Source organism: Talpa europaea, assembly GCF_964194135.1.
Source record: "Talpa europaea genome assembly, chromosome: 4".
Classification (NCBI taxonomy): Eukaryota; Metazoa; Chordata; class Mammalia; order Eulipotyphla; family Talpidae; genus Talpa; species Talpa europaea.
The window spans coordinates 25,989,200-26,007,669 of NC_140070.1; the positions used below are offsets into that span (position 1 = coordinate 25,989,200).

At 43.4% G+C, this 18,470-nt stretch overlaps 1 protein-coding gene across 5 annotated transcripts in view; it reads left to right on the top strand.

Annotated features, from left to right (window-relative positions):
* Window positions 1–18,470, top strand: part of KCNAB1 (potassium voltage-gated channel subfamily A regulatory beta subunit 1) — a gene marked incomplete at both ends in the record, with an annotated part of 324,812 nt that overhangs the window by 250,250 nt on the left and 56,092 nt on the right. For all 5 annotated transcript variants that reach the window (XM_084231608.1, XM_084231611.1, XM_084231609.1 and 2 more), the window contains 2 exons: window positions 12,294–12,331; window positions 17,068–17,147. In XM_084231608.1, coding sequence (XP_084087734.1) covers window positions 12,294–12,331; window positions 17,068–17,147 — 118 coding nt within the window. The remainder of the gene's footprint in view (window positions 1–12,293; window positions 12,332–17,067; window positions 17,148–18,470) is intronic.

An 18,470-nucleotide genomic window follows, 5' to 3' on the forward strand; every position in this document is an offset into this window, starting at 1 on the left:
CTGTGTTAGGAAATTTCTTCCCATCCCTGTAAAATCAAGGGCCAAGTGATTATATTGCTATCACCTTGATGCTGAAATCTGACTAGAAACTGCAGAGCCCAGATCAGCTGCCAGGAGCTGTTATCATTTCAAAGGAGTATGATTCTATATAGATTTGAACTAAATGGTATATCCTAAAATTAAAGATGTACCAACATGATTTTATGATTTCAGATTGCTCCATTTTCTTCTTTGGTGTGAGAAATTTCTACATGTAATTACAGAAAAGGGAAAGTGTCTGTCACTTAGTGAGAAACCGAGGGAGTGATTTTCTTAAAAAATCTAGGCATAGAATTATGTGTTAATTTGTATATTTGTACCCAGTAGAAAATATAACTCCAGAATTATGGTTTTAATGTCCTGTATGATGTAAGTCATTTTATATATAATTCAAGATCCATATATCTTTTTTTTATCTTTATTTATTTATTTTTAATTTATACAAGCACTGGGTACAGTCAGAAGCGCGGGAGGGTGAGAGAATTCACCAGAGCCAGAGCGGAGAGCAGAGCAGGCTCCTCTGAGGGGAGCAGCGGGCAGCAGGAGAGGTCTGCGCTCCATGTGGGACCCTCCTCCGGTGGCCGGGGAGCAGCCGGGGATCAAACCGGTGCTGCAGAGGCTGCGGGCAGCTTCTCAACCCAGCGCTCAACCCAGCGGAGGCCCACCATGTATCTTTCTGATGGCTATATACAACTCTATCCTCAATGTCTCTGAAACCAACTTTATCAACTGACTGTTGTGTTTCTTAGCATTTTTTTTTAATAAATTCAATAATATATCTGAAAAAAAAATCTAGGCATAGGGCCTCCGTGGTGGCGCAGCGGGTTGAGCATAGCGCTGCGAAGCTGTCCGCGGCCTCTGCAGCGCGGGTTTAATTCCTGGCCAGCCAGAGAGATCCCCACATGGTGCAGCAGACCTCTCCTGTCTCACCCGCTGCTCCCCTCAGCAGTGTATTTCAGTCGGTCTGCCTGTTCTGCTCCCCGCTCTGTCTCTGGTGAATTCTCTCACCCTCCCACGCATCTGGCCTGCACCCCCGTACTTTTATAAATAAATAAATCTTTAAAAAAAAATCTAGGGCCTCCCCGGTGGCGCAGTGGTTGAGCGCTGGGTTGCGAAGCTGCCTGCAGCCTCTGCAGCCGGTTCGATCCCCGGCTGCTCCCCGGCCACCGGAGGAGGGTCCCACATGGCGAGCAGACCTCTCCTGCCGCCCGCTGCTCCCCTCAGCAGTGTACTTCGGTCCTTCTGCCTGCTCTGCTCCCCGCTCTGGCTCTGGTGAATTCTCTCACCCTCCCGCGCTTCTGACTGTACCCAGTGCATGTATAAACCAAACAAACAAACAAACAAACAATAAATAAATAAATAAATAAGACATGCCTCTAGAAAATTTAAAAAAATAAATAAAATAAAATAAAAAATAAAAAAAAATCTAGGCATAATTCTATGGGAGATGCAAAAATATCCCGCCATCCTGATACAGCTATGGATTTTCCATCAGGAAAAGAACATGATAGAGTAAAAGAAAGATGAAATCATTAGTAGCTAGTATCCATCAGGTGCAAATAAAATTAACTAGTCTTTCTATGTAAATCTAGGAAACTGTTAATCTGGATATAATAGCATTGGGAACCTTTAATCTTCAAGCTTTTGCTAAATTATTACTTATATATTCTATCAATTTTTATTTCTCTTACATTTCAAAACTTCATGGTTGAAAAGTACACAAATCATTTTGTATTCCTACTTTGAGTTTTCATTAGTGATGTTTAATATTGCATACACCATGGCACTCCTATCCCAAAGGGGGAATTTGAAGGGACTGGCAAAATAGTTTTCATTCTTTTTTGCAATGTATTATCCTTATCTTGTTTTCACTAAGAGGGTTTCTGTGCTTCTCCATGGAATTAAAATTTATTTCTTAGCATATCTTGACAGTCCTATGAGTACACACTGTTTTTTATGTACAGATAGACCCAAGTTACTCAAAATTATTACTGTGTGGGGGAGAATAACATACTGAAACATATAAAAAATATATCCCTGCACAAAGATAAAGATTTGATGTGGCCTTTACAGAGCTAAAAGAAAGTATAAAGGAGGTCACATTGACTTTCTAACTTTTTGACAGTAGTGTTTTTCCAGATGGTTCTTATACAGAATAACTTACTGTGGAAAGACAAATCCAGAAAAAGAAATAAAAACATATTTGCAAATTTATACTATGACAAGGTCTTATGCTAGGATTTCACGGGGAAAAAAAATTGACTTTCAATTTTAATAATGGATCCTATTTCAGAATAAAATAATGAAAATATTTGAATTTGCTTAAAATAACAGTAATTGTCATTAAGACCTAATGTTCCATAGCAGCTATCTAATTTTTTTTTAAGATTTATTTATGCATACAAGAAGTGGGGCATAGGCCAGAGGCATGGGGGGGGGGAGGATTCAACAGAGACAGAGTGGGGAGCACAAAAGGCAGATCTACTGAAATACACTGCTGAGAGGAGCAGCAGGCAAGTCAAGAGAGGTCTGCTGCGCTGTGTGGGTAGCTCCCTGGCCAGCAGGGGGATCGAACTTATACTGCAGAGGCTGCAGATAGCTTCAAAGTGCTGTGCTTAATACATTGTGCCACAAGGGAGGCCCAGGAGGTGTCTAATTTTATTCAAACTCTCTTGTTTCACCCATGTTAACTATTCTATACATTTCTCATAGGAGTTCTTTAAAAGAACACAGAGAGTAAGGCATTAATTAGGCTTGTTGGGGATGAGTGCCCTGGAAACCTTGCTGTAAGAAATAAGATTCAACATGTAAATGTCAGTTCAAGAAAATATGAGGCTTTTTGACAAAGAAACTTAGGACAAAATACAAACAAATACAAACTCGGCTGCTTTTTCATGTTCAGGAAGTAGGAAGAACTGTAATTTGTTAAAACTCTTGAATGGATTTCCCAGTAAAGTAACTAAAATTTTTTTTATTTGCCTCAGATTATAAAAGTAGTTATATTCGTTTTAATAGTGTGGGCAAAAAATTAAAACATACTGAGAAAAATTAAGATTTTTTTTACTTTGTTTTCTTTTAAAAATACAAATCTCGATACAAATCTACATGCTTCATCAATCAATCCAGGAGTCAGACCTTCATAAGGAAGTCTAAGCAGCAACATTGAAATGTGGGGAGTGGGTCATTTTTTCCTGGGGAAATATTCAGGGCACTGAAATTCCTGTGGTCTGCTCACAACAGCCCACGTAGAGAAATGGCAACCTTTGAAATTCTGCTTTATAACACAAAAGTGCTTTTAAACTTCTTGCCCTCTTCATTTATCCTACTTCCATCATTATACACTTGTGTTTAAACTTTACTCATCAGATTAATGGAGAAACAGAACAAAAATGGTTCCAAGCAAATTTGCCCTGAAATAAATCTTAAAACAAAATGCAGCTAGCAGCATCCCTTGGCACTTGAATACATCAAACTTTAAATCAAAGAGAGAAAACATCAAATATTTGTACATTCTTTAGAAGGATCGTGAAGAACCTCCCGTTGACCCCAGTCATTTAACCTTCAAACCCTTAAACCCACACAGGGGCTTTAGAAGAAGGTTCAGGGTCAACTCTTCACAGATTTTTCTCGGAGACCCAGTCAGCCAATCTCAGCCAAGCTCGCTTTATCTAAGACGGGGCTCCTGTCCCCGTGCCTTCCCACTGCGAGACTCTGACCCAGAATCTCCAAGATGGGCCCTGTTGCCAGCTCTCAGCTCTGGCCCAGGACTCTTCTTCAGGTTTTTGAGTTTAATCCCTGGGACGACTCTAAGCATCAGGTTTCATGGAAAAAAGATAAGCCCTTCCTCAGTGCAGTTGGGAGAGTCCAGGAGCAGAGAGCAAACCCAAAAGAGTGGGGACAAGTGTGTTGTCCCTCCTCCACTGACGAGGCAGTGTGGGAACAGAAACCTGTGTACAGCTTATCAGGAAGGGTTGATGGGGAAGCATTGGCAGAGAACACGGGACGCTTGGTGAAGGCAGGCTGTTATAGGCATTTAGAGCAAATACGCGGCAATATCATTTGGCTGGAGAAGAAGGATGAGGGGCTAGGGGAGCGTCATTACAGGAAAGCAACATGGCAATTGGAGAGACTGTGGCCCCTGAGACCACTAACCACTGTGGAAAGACACTTCCCATTGCTCCACATCCTCATCTGTAAAATATGTAGAATTCTCAGACCTTGCAGAGTGGCCTGTGAACAGGAATACTGCTTGCACTTCACCTGCCTGAGAGGCCCACTGTTCTTCCACGTGGCCTTTACCACTTCTTTGCCTCCTTTTATTGCTATTTTCAGCTCTTTGATAAAGTGCAGGTGTGAGAGCATCCCTCGGCCCCCCAGAGTTTGAGTGGTATTATTGGTTGCCAGAAAAGGTAATCAAAGTAAAAAAGAAAAGGCTAAGTTGTTACCACATTTGTTAACTCAGACCAGATGCTCATTAGCAATACACTAGAAGCCAAAAAAGAAAGACCAGGCTGCAGCTTGGATCCAAAAATAAGGGCCAGACTCTGTGGAAAACATCAACAGATGCAAACCAGAACAAGGCAGGGTGCTGTGTCTGCCTTTTGAAAAAGGCAGAGCCTCAGGCTGCGTTCCGGGTCCTCACATGTAAATTGCATTCATTTATCTGTAGTGGCCACAGCAGAGCCCTGAACGCTGTTTTGCTTCCAGACCACCTGGAATGACTGTTAGATATACAGATGCCCCTGTTCAGCCTCAGATCTGCAGAATCAGAATCTCAGGGTGGGTTTCTAGGGGCCTGAGGCCCCTGTGGCATAGGAACCATTACTCTGACATTAGAAATTAATGTGCTGCATCCATGGAAAACACTGCTAAACACTCACGAATTTAACCGAATCCTCTTAATCCTGTGAACTGGTTATTATCACCTGCCCTCCCTGTGCGAGTGAGCAGTGGAGCCAGACCTCCAACTGAGGCTGTCCGAGTCCCTGACTGGTTCACCAGCGACCTCCTGCTCCAGCAGTGACTGCTCTGCTCTGCACTCTCTGTGAGGGGAGGCAGTCAGAGCAGAAGCCACTTATTCACCTCTGCTCCTGTCTTCACACCCCAATTCTACCATCTGAGACTTCCCCACAGGCCCGCTTTCCAGGTATTTGCTTCTGTTTGTTTTTGCTCCTGCCTCAAGATGAAGATTCAGGTAACTGTGCTACTCTGATATTCCAGGAAGAGCTGTGCTGTGTCTCCACACCCCTGCTCTTACTCCGCCACTGCTACTTCCTTGAACTTTGGGCAAACCATCTGACAGTGGAGAAAAAGAATGAATAAGAAATATCAGGGTGTAAAGGAAAGGATGAAACGCTATAATAACAATGTGGGAAGCATCTAGAACTGTGGTGTTCAAACTTGGTTGCAACTGTTATTCTCTGAGAATCTTTTAAGGTTTGGGGTGCTGGGGTTATGCTCCTAGAAATTCTGCTGTAACTGCCTGGTGAGGAGTCAGGTCAGCAGACCACTTAAAGGCCCTCCCCAGGATGTTCCACTGTGCAGCGGGGCTAAAAATCACTGACCCAAGACAGGGAGTGAGGGAAAATATCCATGTGGGGCAAGTGGTATTCTGCGATGGCCAGAATGCCTGTGCTTTCAAATGTTTACTTACTGAGCCAACAATGATTATGCACCGACTGTATGCCAGGCTCCACTTTGGTGTCTAGAACTAAAAATTATACTAAGTTCTATCCCTGCCCTTGGGGATAGTTGCAGTCTGATGGGAGAGTCACATGTAAATATAAGTTATATAGTCACACTGAGCTGTAATCAGTGCAGTGATGCTTTTTCTCCAAGTGATAGAAGAATAAATGGGAGGACTTCTCCTTTTAAAGCCCAACCATCCAATCATGAAATTATAGAGATGAAAAAAGCAGAAAGTCCCAAATTTGGGGTAAAAGAAAACTAGGATACATGAAATTGAACTTTCTTAGTGTCACAAATCTAACGGAACCATATTCTAAAATGTTCTAAGAGTGAAGCTGACCACACTTTGTCTCACCAGTGGCAGCATAGAGGAACCATGTCCAGCAGCACTGGACTGAGGCTGAATTTCTGGTCCTGAAGAATAGGTGGGATTGAGACATAATGACATGGGGAAGGACTCCATTCTCAGAACCCACAACTCAGAGGGGACAGTGCATGCAGGAAATGCCATGGCCCTGACCTCAGGTGGCAGCCAACAGCTCGATGCCCCTTCCTCCTAATCAGCACTGCTCCTGGCCTTATATTCTTTGTCTTGCTTTCACATATTTTGGAGGGAAACTTCCACCTCCAGCTCTCTTTTTTGAGTACTAATTTTATTCCAGTGAGATAGTGAACATGTTTTTAATTTGCTTGGTGCATTGTCTAAATTCAGTGACATCTGGATTTTAAACCTCTACCTAAAATCCTTTGGTGATGTGAAATGAATAACTCTAAGTACCTCTAGATTAAATACCTCTCCATCATTTGATCAGCTGGACTCCAGTAACCTGGAGTTGTCCTGTGCTCAATTTGCAAAACTTGAAACTGTTCAACCCACAGTGAAATGTGTTGAATTGACTCTCCATTCTCCCCTTGCTGTGACCTTGCTGTTGCCCTTTTAGTCTTACCTTCTTTCATATCCTATGTCCTTTCAATCAGCAAATCCTACTTACTGTCCTTCAAAATCTAACCACTTCAACCACTGCATATCATCCTCACTGCCACCACCTCCGACCAAACCACTGGCATGTCTCACTTGGATTATCCCAGCAGCTCCTAACTGGTATGTCAGCCTCCACCTCAGAAGTGTGTCCGCAACATCACAGATGCTCCTTCTCAAAGAGCAAAGACTGTTTCTTCTCTCTTCTAAATACTTCATCGGCCTCTCCAAGGTCCTTTTTATTTTTTTTTTTTATTTATTTTTTTTTTTTATAGAGGCATGCTTTATTTATTTGTTTGCTGGTTTGTTTGTTTGTTTTGTTTATACATGCACTGGGTACAGTCAGAAGCGCGGGAGGGTGAGAGAATTCACCAGAGCCAGAGCAGGGAGCAGAGCAGGCAGAAGGACCGAAGTACACTGCTGAGGGGAGCAGCGGGCGGCAGGAGATGTCTGCGCGCCATGCGGGACCCTCCTCCGGTGGCCGGGGAGCAGCCGGGGATCGAACCGGCGCCGCAGAGGCCGCGCGCAGTTTCGCAACCCAGCGCTCAACCGCTGCGCCACCGGGGAGGCCCCCAAGGTCCTTTTTATAGTTGACATGGCCCATGAGATCTGGCTCCAAGAACTTGGCCCTCACATTTTCTTTTCTGGCCACAGTGGCCTCTGGTGGACCTTGAATATGCCAAGAGAGGCCCCCCTTTCTCCACTGGAGCACTGTTCCCCTAAACAGTTGCATGACAAGCTCCATTTTCTTTGGTTCTTTTCTTTTTAATTTATAAAGCTTGCCTGGCTGCCCTATATAAAATCTCAACATTCACACCCCCCGCCAACATTTCATGCTTTACCAATTTCTGCTTTATAAAAATGATACTCTTTAAGATGCATCATTAAACACTGGGCATTTTATATTTTATTTATCAAATTAGCATTCAGAAGTATTACATGTTTAAATTATTTTACCTTTCCCCATTAGTCTACTCTATAGAGGGAGAAATAATTACTAGCCTTGTTCACTGTTGTATCCTGACCATGTAATACAATACCTGGTACATAGGAGAATCCATAAATACTTGTTGAATGAAAAGGTAAAGAATTGCTAACTGTGGCATAGTGAATATTATAATTACAAGTATATATTCTCTTCTTGTTACTTATTTTTAAAATATCCAAACCATAATCAAGTCAAAATGCAATACAGAAAAGGAAGTCACCGAATTGATAATCTTAAAATGGTTGAAACCCAAATCGAGGACATTATACAAAGTCTTGTTCAGGATGCTTCAGAAGTGCCAAAGCCATAACATACAGGGAAGAATGAGGAACTGTCACAGGTCAGAAGAGAGCAAAGAGACATGAACACAGAAAGCAATGCTGCATCCTGGAATGAAAAGCGTACAGCGAAACTCAAAATAAATCTGCATTTTAGTTACTAGAGTTGTTCCAATGTTCACTTTCCCATTTTGATACTGCACAGTAGTGATATGAGATATTAACATTATTCATCTAAATGTCTAAATATGTCTTCAAATTCAAGCAAAGAGGTCATTAAATGATAAACATGTTTGCCTATTGGATGAATAACCCACAAGCAATTACCTTGTAAACCACTGACAAGGTAACTAATTAACCAAAATAGGTGCACAATGAGGGTGTGTGTGTGTGTGTGCGCACGCGCGCAAAGGCTATTTTCTTCTTTTTACATTTGCTCAATCATTTTTTATGTCATGGTAGATGGACTCCCGGGGAACCAAACAGGTTTTCAAAGCATATATTTCTTGGGACATGAAGGAGTTTCATCAGAAGACAGAATAACAGTTCAAAATTCTTTTTATATACCTTCTGCTTATGAAAGGGTAGAAATAACAAGTGTCAGTTTACTAAATTACCTAAGTCACATCCCATTAATTTGAGATTTCACAGTGAAATAATCATACGTCATCATAGGTCTTAAGAAGACATGTTCCAATTAGAGGCAGAAAAATGATTAAGAAAACTGTCACAGGGTTTTTGAGAATCATATTAACAAATAAGCCACCTTCGCTGAGAGGTGGGGGAATAGAAGAGAAAATGATGTAGAGTCCCACTCTCTGGAAGGCCTGTCCTCCTTCCTTCTCCATCTGAGGGATGTGTACTCTGTACGAAGCAACTCTTCCGTCAGTGTGACTTGAGGATCCTGCCATACTGTGCCACCCCATCCTTGCTGGAGGTCTTGCAGGCAGAGAATAGAAGGGGGTTGGGACAGGTGGGCACCTGGAGATGGGGAGAAGTAGAGGTTGGACAATTCCATTTGAGCACACAAGCAGCTCAAACACATCTCTTTGGCATCATAGCACAAGCAAGCCAGCACATTCATCAAGCAAATGTTGACCTGTTTTTGCTCCAAGATACAGAAGAAGAGCTAATTTGTGTTATTAATACTGAGTCTGCAGCTTGTCCCATTTAGCTTTTTAGCCCAGATCTATTCCCAGTGAATGAGGAGATTAGTGGACTGAGATGCAGTGCCCCTCCAAAGTACTGCTGCTTCCTATCTGTTGTTTGACAGCTTCAATGCCAAATGCACTCTTGTATGAGCTGGTCTGCAGAAGCATTTAGGAACTTGGAGCAGAGCATTCTGTATCCAAAGGTCTGCAAACTTTCTGAAGGATCCGTTTCCTAAAGTTTTGCCTTTCAGAGACTCATTTTCTAAAAATTCTTTGACCCCCTTCAAAGTTCTCCAAACATCACAAATAAATATAGCTAACAGTGCACTATTATTTATAACTATGTTCTATTTGCTGCAATAGAAAATGCCACCAATCATGTAACTATCCAGAAAGTTCTCAACAGTAATTTTAACATACTGAGCTACCTACAGTGTTTTTGGTTACACTCACAGTTCCAAATGCTTGTTTATTCTCTAGACACATAATTTCTGCTGCGTTCTAAAGAGACTCATAAAAGTGTCTATAAAAGGTTTTGATGCCCAGGCAATTTTTTTTCACTTAATAGAGAATTGCATTTCATAGCAGATCACTTATGTTATTCTCATTCAAAAACAAACACTGGCATTTCTTTAGTCCATTAAGTTTCTCAACGCCTATCTTTTTTTGTACACCAGTCATAGACAGTTTTATTATTGTGCCTAAAGTTGTCATTTTTCTGTGCAAACATTCTTCATTTGGATAGTCTTCCTATGTATCAAAATAAAAAGTACGCTCTTATTTTCTTCTTCAAATATTTGACTGCTCTTGAGTTAGATCACAAATTCATTTTTCTCTTAATTTTATAGTAAGAACAATAGCAGTAAATATGTGGTGGTCAATAACAAGTGTTATTTGATTTTGCGTGAAAACACAAAGGAAGGTGTGGGGACGTATCTTCCACAAACGATGATGCCCCTGAGATTCAGGGCCTTCTGCTTTGTGGGGACACTGGCCCTCTGATTAGGAGAAGCTGGAAGTCAGACATTCTGAGGAAATTTTGCCAATTTAAATATTGGTACCTTAGTAAAAATATATTAAAATACTAAGTGAGTCAATATCATTCTACTTGGGTAAAATAGTCTACCAGCAGTGTACAACCTGGGGGGTGGCCATTTGCAACCTCTAAGCATGCAAAGTGTTATCTAACTTTGCTTTAGTCCCTAAGATTCAAGAAGAGAAAAAGCACAATTACATCAACATGCTTCTATGGAGTATGAAATCCAAGTGTCATAATTAAATTGAAAATTTCCTAATGAGGCAGCAGGATGAATATTGCTGAATGTTCCACTTATTAGGAAGAATGAGGTTAGGCTCCCCATCTGGAAACAGGCATAATAAAACTGCCTTGTAAGTTTGTCAAATGATTAGTGATAGAGGTATACAAATTTCTGCATATTGCCTGGCATTTGGAAAGTGTTCCATATGTAGTAATTCTGTCATCATGAAATACAAAACAGAAGATTCCAACAGCATTTCTTTACCTGTCTCCCCAAATATCAACTCTGCCCAGACCCTGGCTGTTCTCCCTCCAGCACCTCTCCCTCTGTGCACTGTTTCATCACTTGGTCCAATGGACATGCCCAGGATCTCAGCCCACTCAGAGATGTTCTACCTCTTGGCCTTGCCCATGCTCTCACCTCCACCTGGAAAGCCTGTTCCTTTCCGCTTCACAGGAAGCTTCCCCGAGTGCCACCTCTCCAGTCTAGGCAGATCCCTACCTCCCCTACAGCCTGAGTTTGCCTCAGTTGCACTATGTGTCAAGTTGTATTGTAACCTCCTGGGAGAAAGGAACTTGGTCAACCACTTCACTGTCCCTAGGACCTGGGTTGCCTTGCAGGTGTTAGTATTCAGAAAAGAAACTGGATCAAAGAAGGAATAAATGAACGAGATGATTGCAGGCCAGAATCGCCTTTTACTCTGGCCACTTCCTCCACCCCCAGCCCCAAACCAATGGAGATTTCCACTCTGGAGTCTGGTCATAACAGAAAGATCCTTGAGTGTCACACCAGGGTGGGGGGGAGTGGTTGAAAATGGGGGCGAGATGACACCTGAAAGAGTTCTTTTGAAAGGTGATAGGGAATGCAAAATAGCCCTACATGGAGGCAAAGAAGAGAAGAACTATAACCCGACATCTTACCTTCACTTTCAGAACTGTGGGGTCAAAGTGGTCTTGGGGCTCTGCCCTCCTGTACACTAGCATTCCTGGTCCCTTAGTAGAAGAAAAAGCATTTTGTTTTTATGGGTTTTAATCTTTTTTCAGTGAAGTACTACCGTTTTATAGCCTTGTTAATTTTTTGAACACTGTAGGATTTCTCCCCTCAGATGTGGTCACCATAGCTCTCCCGCCACCAAAGCACCCATATAGTCCACTGCAATCTCACCCCTTCTGTCCTCACTCCTCTCTTGCTCCCTTCCCTTCTAGATGCCTCAGATCTATGGTCCCTTTTTAAGGTTGATTTTAAAGTTTGTCTTTGATCCTCTGTTTGATTTTTCTATATTCCACATAAGTGAAACCATCCAATATTTACCTCTCTCCTTCTGGCTTTTTTCACTTAGCATAATCCCTTCCAGCCCCATCCATATTACTATAAATGGCATGAGTTTATCTTTTCTTGATCACTGAGTAGTAGTCCATTGTGTGTGTGTGTGTGCGTGTGTGTACCACATCTTCTTGAACCACTCATCTGTTCTGGCGCCTAAATGTTGTTTCCATATCTTGGCTATTATTAATAGTGCTGCGATGAATATAGGACTGCAGGTTTATTTTCAGATTAGTGCTTTTGTGTTGGGGGGGTGGTGGTGAGATACTTAGAAGTGAAACTGTTGGGTGTATATGGCAGATCCATTTTCAGTAAAAAAGCATATTGTAGGATAGGGCTCTCACCGGCATACTGGTAACTTTGAGTGAAGAAAAGTCATTCCTTCGTCCATAGAGGCACAGATTCCTGCTGGAGTACTTACTGAAAAAAGAGGGGCAAATGAGCTTTAGTCCACTGTGCTCCTTATCCAGGTACCTTTGGGGAAATCCTAACAAAGTTGTTCTGACCCAAGAAACAGTGTTTACTCTCATTGTGCACAATATTAGAAGAATGATTGTGAATAATATACAAATATTTATTCCTTTCTAGGAACATGGGTGACATTTGGTGGTCAAATTTCAGATGAGGTAAGTTACTTTTGGCTTCTACAATGCTGATCCAAGAAAATGCAGAACTTCAGGGTTGGGTCTTGGCCTTTTATGGGGATAATTCACAGGAAATAGTTAAGATTGAATTGAAGCTTATTTTCAATTTCATCTTGTTTCTTGTAGTTTTTATATTTGGTCTATTAATAGCCTTTGAGGCTATCAATCTATATTGTGTTGAGGCTCAATAGTTAGAGAACAAGCCAGTTAGGAATTAATATTTAGTTACCTTATGAAAACATTTTTTATTTTGGTTTTGTTTGCTTGTTTTGGTTTCACCAAGAGTGACCAACTGGTTCCAGTTTGCATGAATTTTCCCATTTTAAATTGGGATATCCCATTCCTGGTCAATCCCAGCTAATCGGTCCCAATGCCTTGGGCAAATGCATCCACCCTCTGAGCTCATTTGCTTCTATGTCCAATGGTATGATCATGGCCACCTTGAAGGTCTATTGAAGGGACTGACCATGTTAGGCAAGTCAGATTACACAGTCCTCTGATTAGTAAATAGCAGACTATAAGTGACAGCCATAACAATTATATTTACCAGAAAATTCCTCTAAATCTTCATTAACACATTCAAAACAAAGCTTACCACAGTGATTTTCTCATGCCTTTAGGGAATATCTTCATAGCATAAGTGAACTATGCAGGCACTCACTGAGTGTTAACAACTCCCCTAAGGGAACACCCCCAATCCCTCTCATCTTTGCTGCTTACCTGCAACACTACAGAGAAGGCACAGACAGTGTATCTGCCTAAAACTCTCAGCGGGATCCAGTCTGCTTTGCCATTGACTAGTGAGACTTACTAACATTAGATTTACTAACAATCATCAGTCACATCAGCAAATTGAAATGCGCCTCTATGCAGCAGTGTCATACTTTAGGTTAATGAGACGTGCCTGGTCCAGGAAAAAACTTTTTATAAAGGTAGTTCTGTTAGGGGGAAAAGGATGTCCTAACCTAATTCCATACAGGCTTTGTGGACACCACCCCTACTCCAGACCAAAGCCATCAGGACAAATCCCATCACCACCAAAGGGAAGGTTGCTGGAACCTGAGGGTGGAATTAAGCAGCCAGGTTTGGCATAAAACCAGATACATGGGCCTTGGGAGGGCTCCTTTTTTTTTTTTTTTGGCTCTCCGCCAGCTCTCAGCTTGCGGTCAGCTCTTAGGGTGCCATTGGGTTTCCAGGTCGGCGGATCGGGTAGGACTCATTTAAGACTTTATCTCTCTATTTTCTCCCTGAGTTGTACATTTCCTCATTTCCCCTTCCCTTGTAAATAAACCTTTTATTAACCTTTTGTGTGTGCCTGCAGTGGAGTATTAATAAGTCCCTTTTAGGCACGTGGGTGAGGACCCACAGTCAGGCAACCCATTTTATATCGGGGCTGCCCTATAACAGTTCTTAACATCATCCCTAAGGAGAAATGTAGGTGAGCTGGTGGTCATTTCCACAGCTCCCAAGGTCACCAGTGTTATTTCATAGATTTGGGGGGAGAAGTGTTAGCTGCATACTTTTATCTGTCTGAATGCCTCCCCACCCCTTTGGGCATAGGTCACCACAGAGGGCTTGTTGCATGGCAGGGGTGGTGGGGGGAGTTCCTGGGGAATGAACACTGAGAAGGAGATTCACATGCAGGACAATTATTTGGAAGTGCCCTCAGGACTAGTGCAGGACAGGGAAGGAAGCAGGATTGGGCAGAGAGAAACTGGGCCACAATGGAGACTCAACAATGACCTCAGCTGACTCCCTGTGGACCTCCAAAGCTGAGACAGCCCTGCAGAGTTCTCCCAAGTTGGAGCAAGAAGACTGAGCATTTACTAGAGGCTAGAGGCTGCCCTGGGATGCAGACCTGACATTGGGCGAGGAAACACTAACGGAGGCAGCTGACGGCAGCATTCCTAGCAGTGAGGGAGACAAGTCCTTCAGTTGTGCTGGAGGTCCAGGGTTGCTATCAGAGGCAACACACCGATGGCATCGGGTGGAGTATGTGGAGAGGCATGGCGAAAAGTCCTCCCTTAGCAAAGTAACAGCCAATGACTGTATCAAATATGAGATAGGTGACAAGTAAGCAGGTCTAGAAGTAAAGATCCACTGTGACCAGTGTGCACAGCCTTGGGACAGGCCTGCAGGACAAAAGACAAAAATATGTCCCCTAACAGAGCAGAGGGGCCAGCCATAAACAATCATTTCTCCTTTGTCTCATCTCTGCTCTGCCCTTGGTGGCAACTCTGCTGCCAGCCCAGGTCAGTGTGCGCAGCTGGCTTCTGAAGGGAATCATCTCAAAACTACGATTCTAAAAACTGAACAAGAATGTCATGAAAGGCTGCAGTCTCCCGGCTTGGATGCAGGTTAGAGGACGAATGCTTGTCCTGCCAGAAAGTGGCTGTGGCTTCCCCAGGTCCCCGAAGAAAGACAGCAGCAGAGAAAAGGAGGAGGCGTGTCAGACCACAGGCACTCAGGTGCTTGAATTGCTGGGGTTCACCTATTTCCATGTGGCAAAATTGCAGGCAAAAGCAGCAATCACACCTCCCCAGATCCGTCCAGCTTTCTCTCTGGCTTCAGATGAGCTCAGCACAAAGCAGGTGTAAATATGGACTCCTGGATGACCACACTGGGAAAGCTATTCTTGCCGTAACATGCTGAGCAATGCTATCACGGGCGGGTGCTCCCTCCGGAAGTAGCCATGTCCCCATTAGGGGCAAGTTCAGCCACATATTGAACACCCACTTGACAGGGATATGATCAAAGGGACCCAAACACCAAACTGGAGACCTCTGTGAGGCACCTCCTGAAGAGGATTTGGCATCCTCATAAAACCAAGAAATGTGTTAACATGGGTGAATGATAATTTATTTAAATAATAATGAAGGTATGTTACCATCTTCCAGCACCTAAGGTTTAGAGTTTTATTTACATTTTCATCCTTAAGGTACTTAGGGTCCCGTTGATTGCAGATGATAATGAATTGGCTTAGCCAACAAGGGAAAACATCATTTTAACTTTCAAACAAGAAGTGCAGAAACAGAACCAGCTTCAGGGCTAACTCAGTGGCTCCCACCCATTTCCCAGCGATTCTCTTGACCCCGGGTTCCTTTGAGTGTGGACTTTACCCTCAAGTAGTAAAACAGCTGCAGGAATTCTAGGCCTCAATTGGAACAATAACTGTAGAAAGACTGTTGATTCTAGAAACTGTAAAAACAACGAAAAGTGTTTCCAGAACTTCAGAGCAAATCTCCACAAATCTTATTGACCAAATGTGTCAAATGAGCTTTCTTACCATCAGCACCCCAGGGGAAGCAGGTGAGCTCAGCCTCCTGAGGCCTCCAGGCTCCCTGGGAGAGTGGGACAGAATCATCCTCTTCCTACAGAGGAAGAAACTGAGACACAGAGATGTCAATTGATCTTATCTACTAATTGGTACAAACCAGGCCAGAAACTGGTCTTTGGATTTAATTATTCTATATTCAAGTCTTCAAATTCTACTGCTGGGAAGTATCCCAGCAATCATTTAGTCAACTTTCTATCCACGATTCTCCATCTTAAAGTTTCTCTCTAGATAAGATATATTATGCACATTTCCCAATAATCATCCACCAGTGTATCATGTGACAAGGGTAACATATAACCCTTGTTCAGTTGTAAAACACTGGACAGTCATACTGGGAAAGCTATTCTTGCTTGAGCTTTTAAGCTCTACGGAGGATAAATATCCTAATGGCAGCAAATTAAAAACAGTAATGGCTCTTTTGCTGCTATTATTCTAAAAGAGTTTCATGGACTCCATTTTGCTCACCTAACACTTTTCTTGGTAGGTCAATATTTAGAGCAACAGAAAAATAATTTATCCTGGAAATGCTGATGAAGCAACTTTAACCTACAATCAAAAATAAAATGAAAAAATCAATGGTCATTATTTGTGAGTTGTGTAATATTTCAACTGACTGATAAATCTCCCAACAAAATGCAAAAAGTGGCCCCTCTCCACGTTGCGTATCACTGTCCCTCTATGCCTACCCTCAAGCTGTTATTTATAGCTTCCTCTATATTCTGACACATCTGCCACTTGGTTCAACAGCACAAAAGAAAGAACAAGGAGTATGGCGATGTTTGCAGGCTGCCCGTGAGAGCCGGGTCCCCAGAGAACAGGGTGCTCTCTGCCCATACCTCAGCCCCCGTCCATTCAGCTGACTGGTTGCTCTGTGATGGCTCCTGGGATTTTGCTGAAATGTGCGTGGCAGGAGTGTTACAACAGTCACAGCTCTGTCTAGTCTTTGGTTTGTCAGCACAATCTGCTAAACTTTGAGGGGAAAAAGGCAAAGCTTTTAGGTCAGGCGGCTTCAACTGCCAAAACCTATCGACTTGGGGAAAGACGAGAAATGGAGACACCAGTGTTACACATGACCCTCTTTGTCAGATTCTGATGCCACCGAGAATGTTGTCAAACCAGGTCTTCCAAGCAGAGTGAGAAACACAAATCATCCATCTCCCTGTGTCCCGGCTGACTTACCCAACACTGAAGTGAGTCCCTGCTGCCTGGTCTGAGGAAAGGATAATCTCACCCCATATATTCTTTTATTTTTGAGTCTTTAATATGCCTGTGAAAAATAAGCAACAGCGTTCAGTGTTTTTAAAGCCACCAGAGGAGGCAGTGGTGCCCCCCAGCTTAGAGACGCTGTTGCCTTTCCTCACTGGCTTCCATTCTCTTGCAGGTCGCTGAACGGCTGATGACAATTGCCTATGAGAGTGGAGTCAATCTCTTTGACACTGCGGAGGTGTATGCTGCTGGAAAGTAAGTCAGTCCCTGTTTGTGCCTCTCGAGTTTCATTTCTTGAGCCAAGAGACTCTGCCTGCATGCAATGGCAGGTGGTGGAGGGGTAATGGAGATCAATAAATGTGAGTTGAATAGAAGAGTGAGCAAATGAATGAGGCTAGTCCCATTCTTTCATAACTAGCCCCAGAATTCCTCAACCTTCAATAAAAATGGCGTGTCCTTTCTGCCAGGAGACAGGGGCAGCCTTTCTGTTTGCAGGCCTGTCCCGCACCTAGCACTATAGGCAGATAAGAAATTAAAGGAAGAACCCAAAGATGCCAATAAATCCAGTATCACTTACAAGAGGGCATTGCAGACCCCATTCTAAGGATAGAGGGACTATCAGAGGTTTCACTTCTTTTGCTGGAGAAATTGCATCTAGTTACAATCACACCCAGGAACTGAGGGCAGGTGTGGGGCCCTAGACTAGGGCTCCCCCCTAAGACAGAGCACATACCTCCAGGTTCCAGCACACACATTTCAGACAGACCTGGAGCACGCTGGCTGAAAGTCTAATGTACATCCTTCCAGGTGAGAATTACAGTCACCTTGGAGACTTGCTGAATCGGGTTCATCTTTGCCTGGTTTTAGCACATTTTTCTTGCACGGGATCCCTCCTCCTCAAAGGCAGGCCTGTATTTAAGGACCACCAAGGAGGTTCAGAGTCCACATCTCTGATGTTTTCTGTGAGTCCACCCTACCCTTTCTCAGTACCTTCTGTCGAATCCTGTTTAGTACCAGATAGTATGAAAGTTGAAAAAAGGAGGCATGAGTCACAAAATGGTTTGTATTCCTGTGATAAAGGATAATCTATTCCAATTAACTATTGATTGATTGTCAGTGTGCATTGGGAAGAGGCTCCCACTGGGAGATGCAAGATTGCAAAAGGCAACTGTGAGGTAGAAGAGTGGGGGCAGTGGGCTGGAGTGACACACGGAACCCCCGAGCTCATCTGTGTGGGGTGTGCTCCAAAGCTAACCCACATTGCAGTTCCTTGTGGGCCAGACATGACAACGAAGACAGAACTTTCAGTTAAGACAAATAATCCCGGGCCTCCCCGGTGGCGCAGCGGTTGAGCGCTGGGTTGCAAAACTGCGCGCGGCCTCTGCGGCGCCGGTTCGATCCGCGGCTGCTCCCCGGCCACCAGAGGAGGGTCCCACATGGCGCGCAGACCTCTCCTGCCGCCCGCTGCTCCCCTCAGCAGTGTACTTCGGTCCTTCTGCCTGCTCTGCTCCCTGCTCTGGCTCTGGTGAATTCTCTCACCCTCCCGCGCTTCTGACTGTACCCAGTGCATGTATAAAC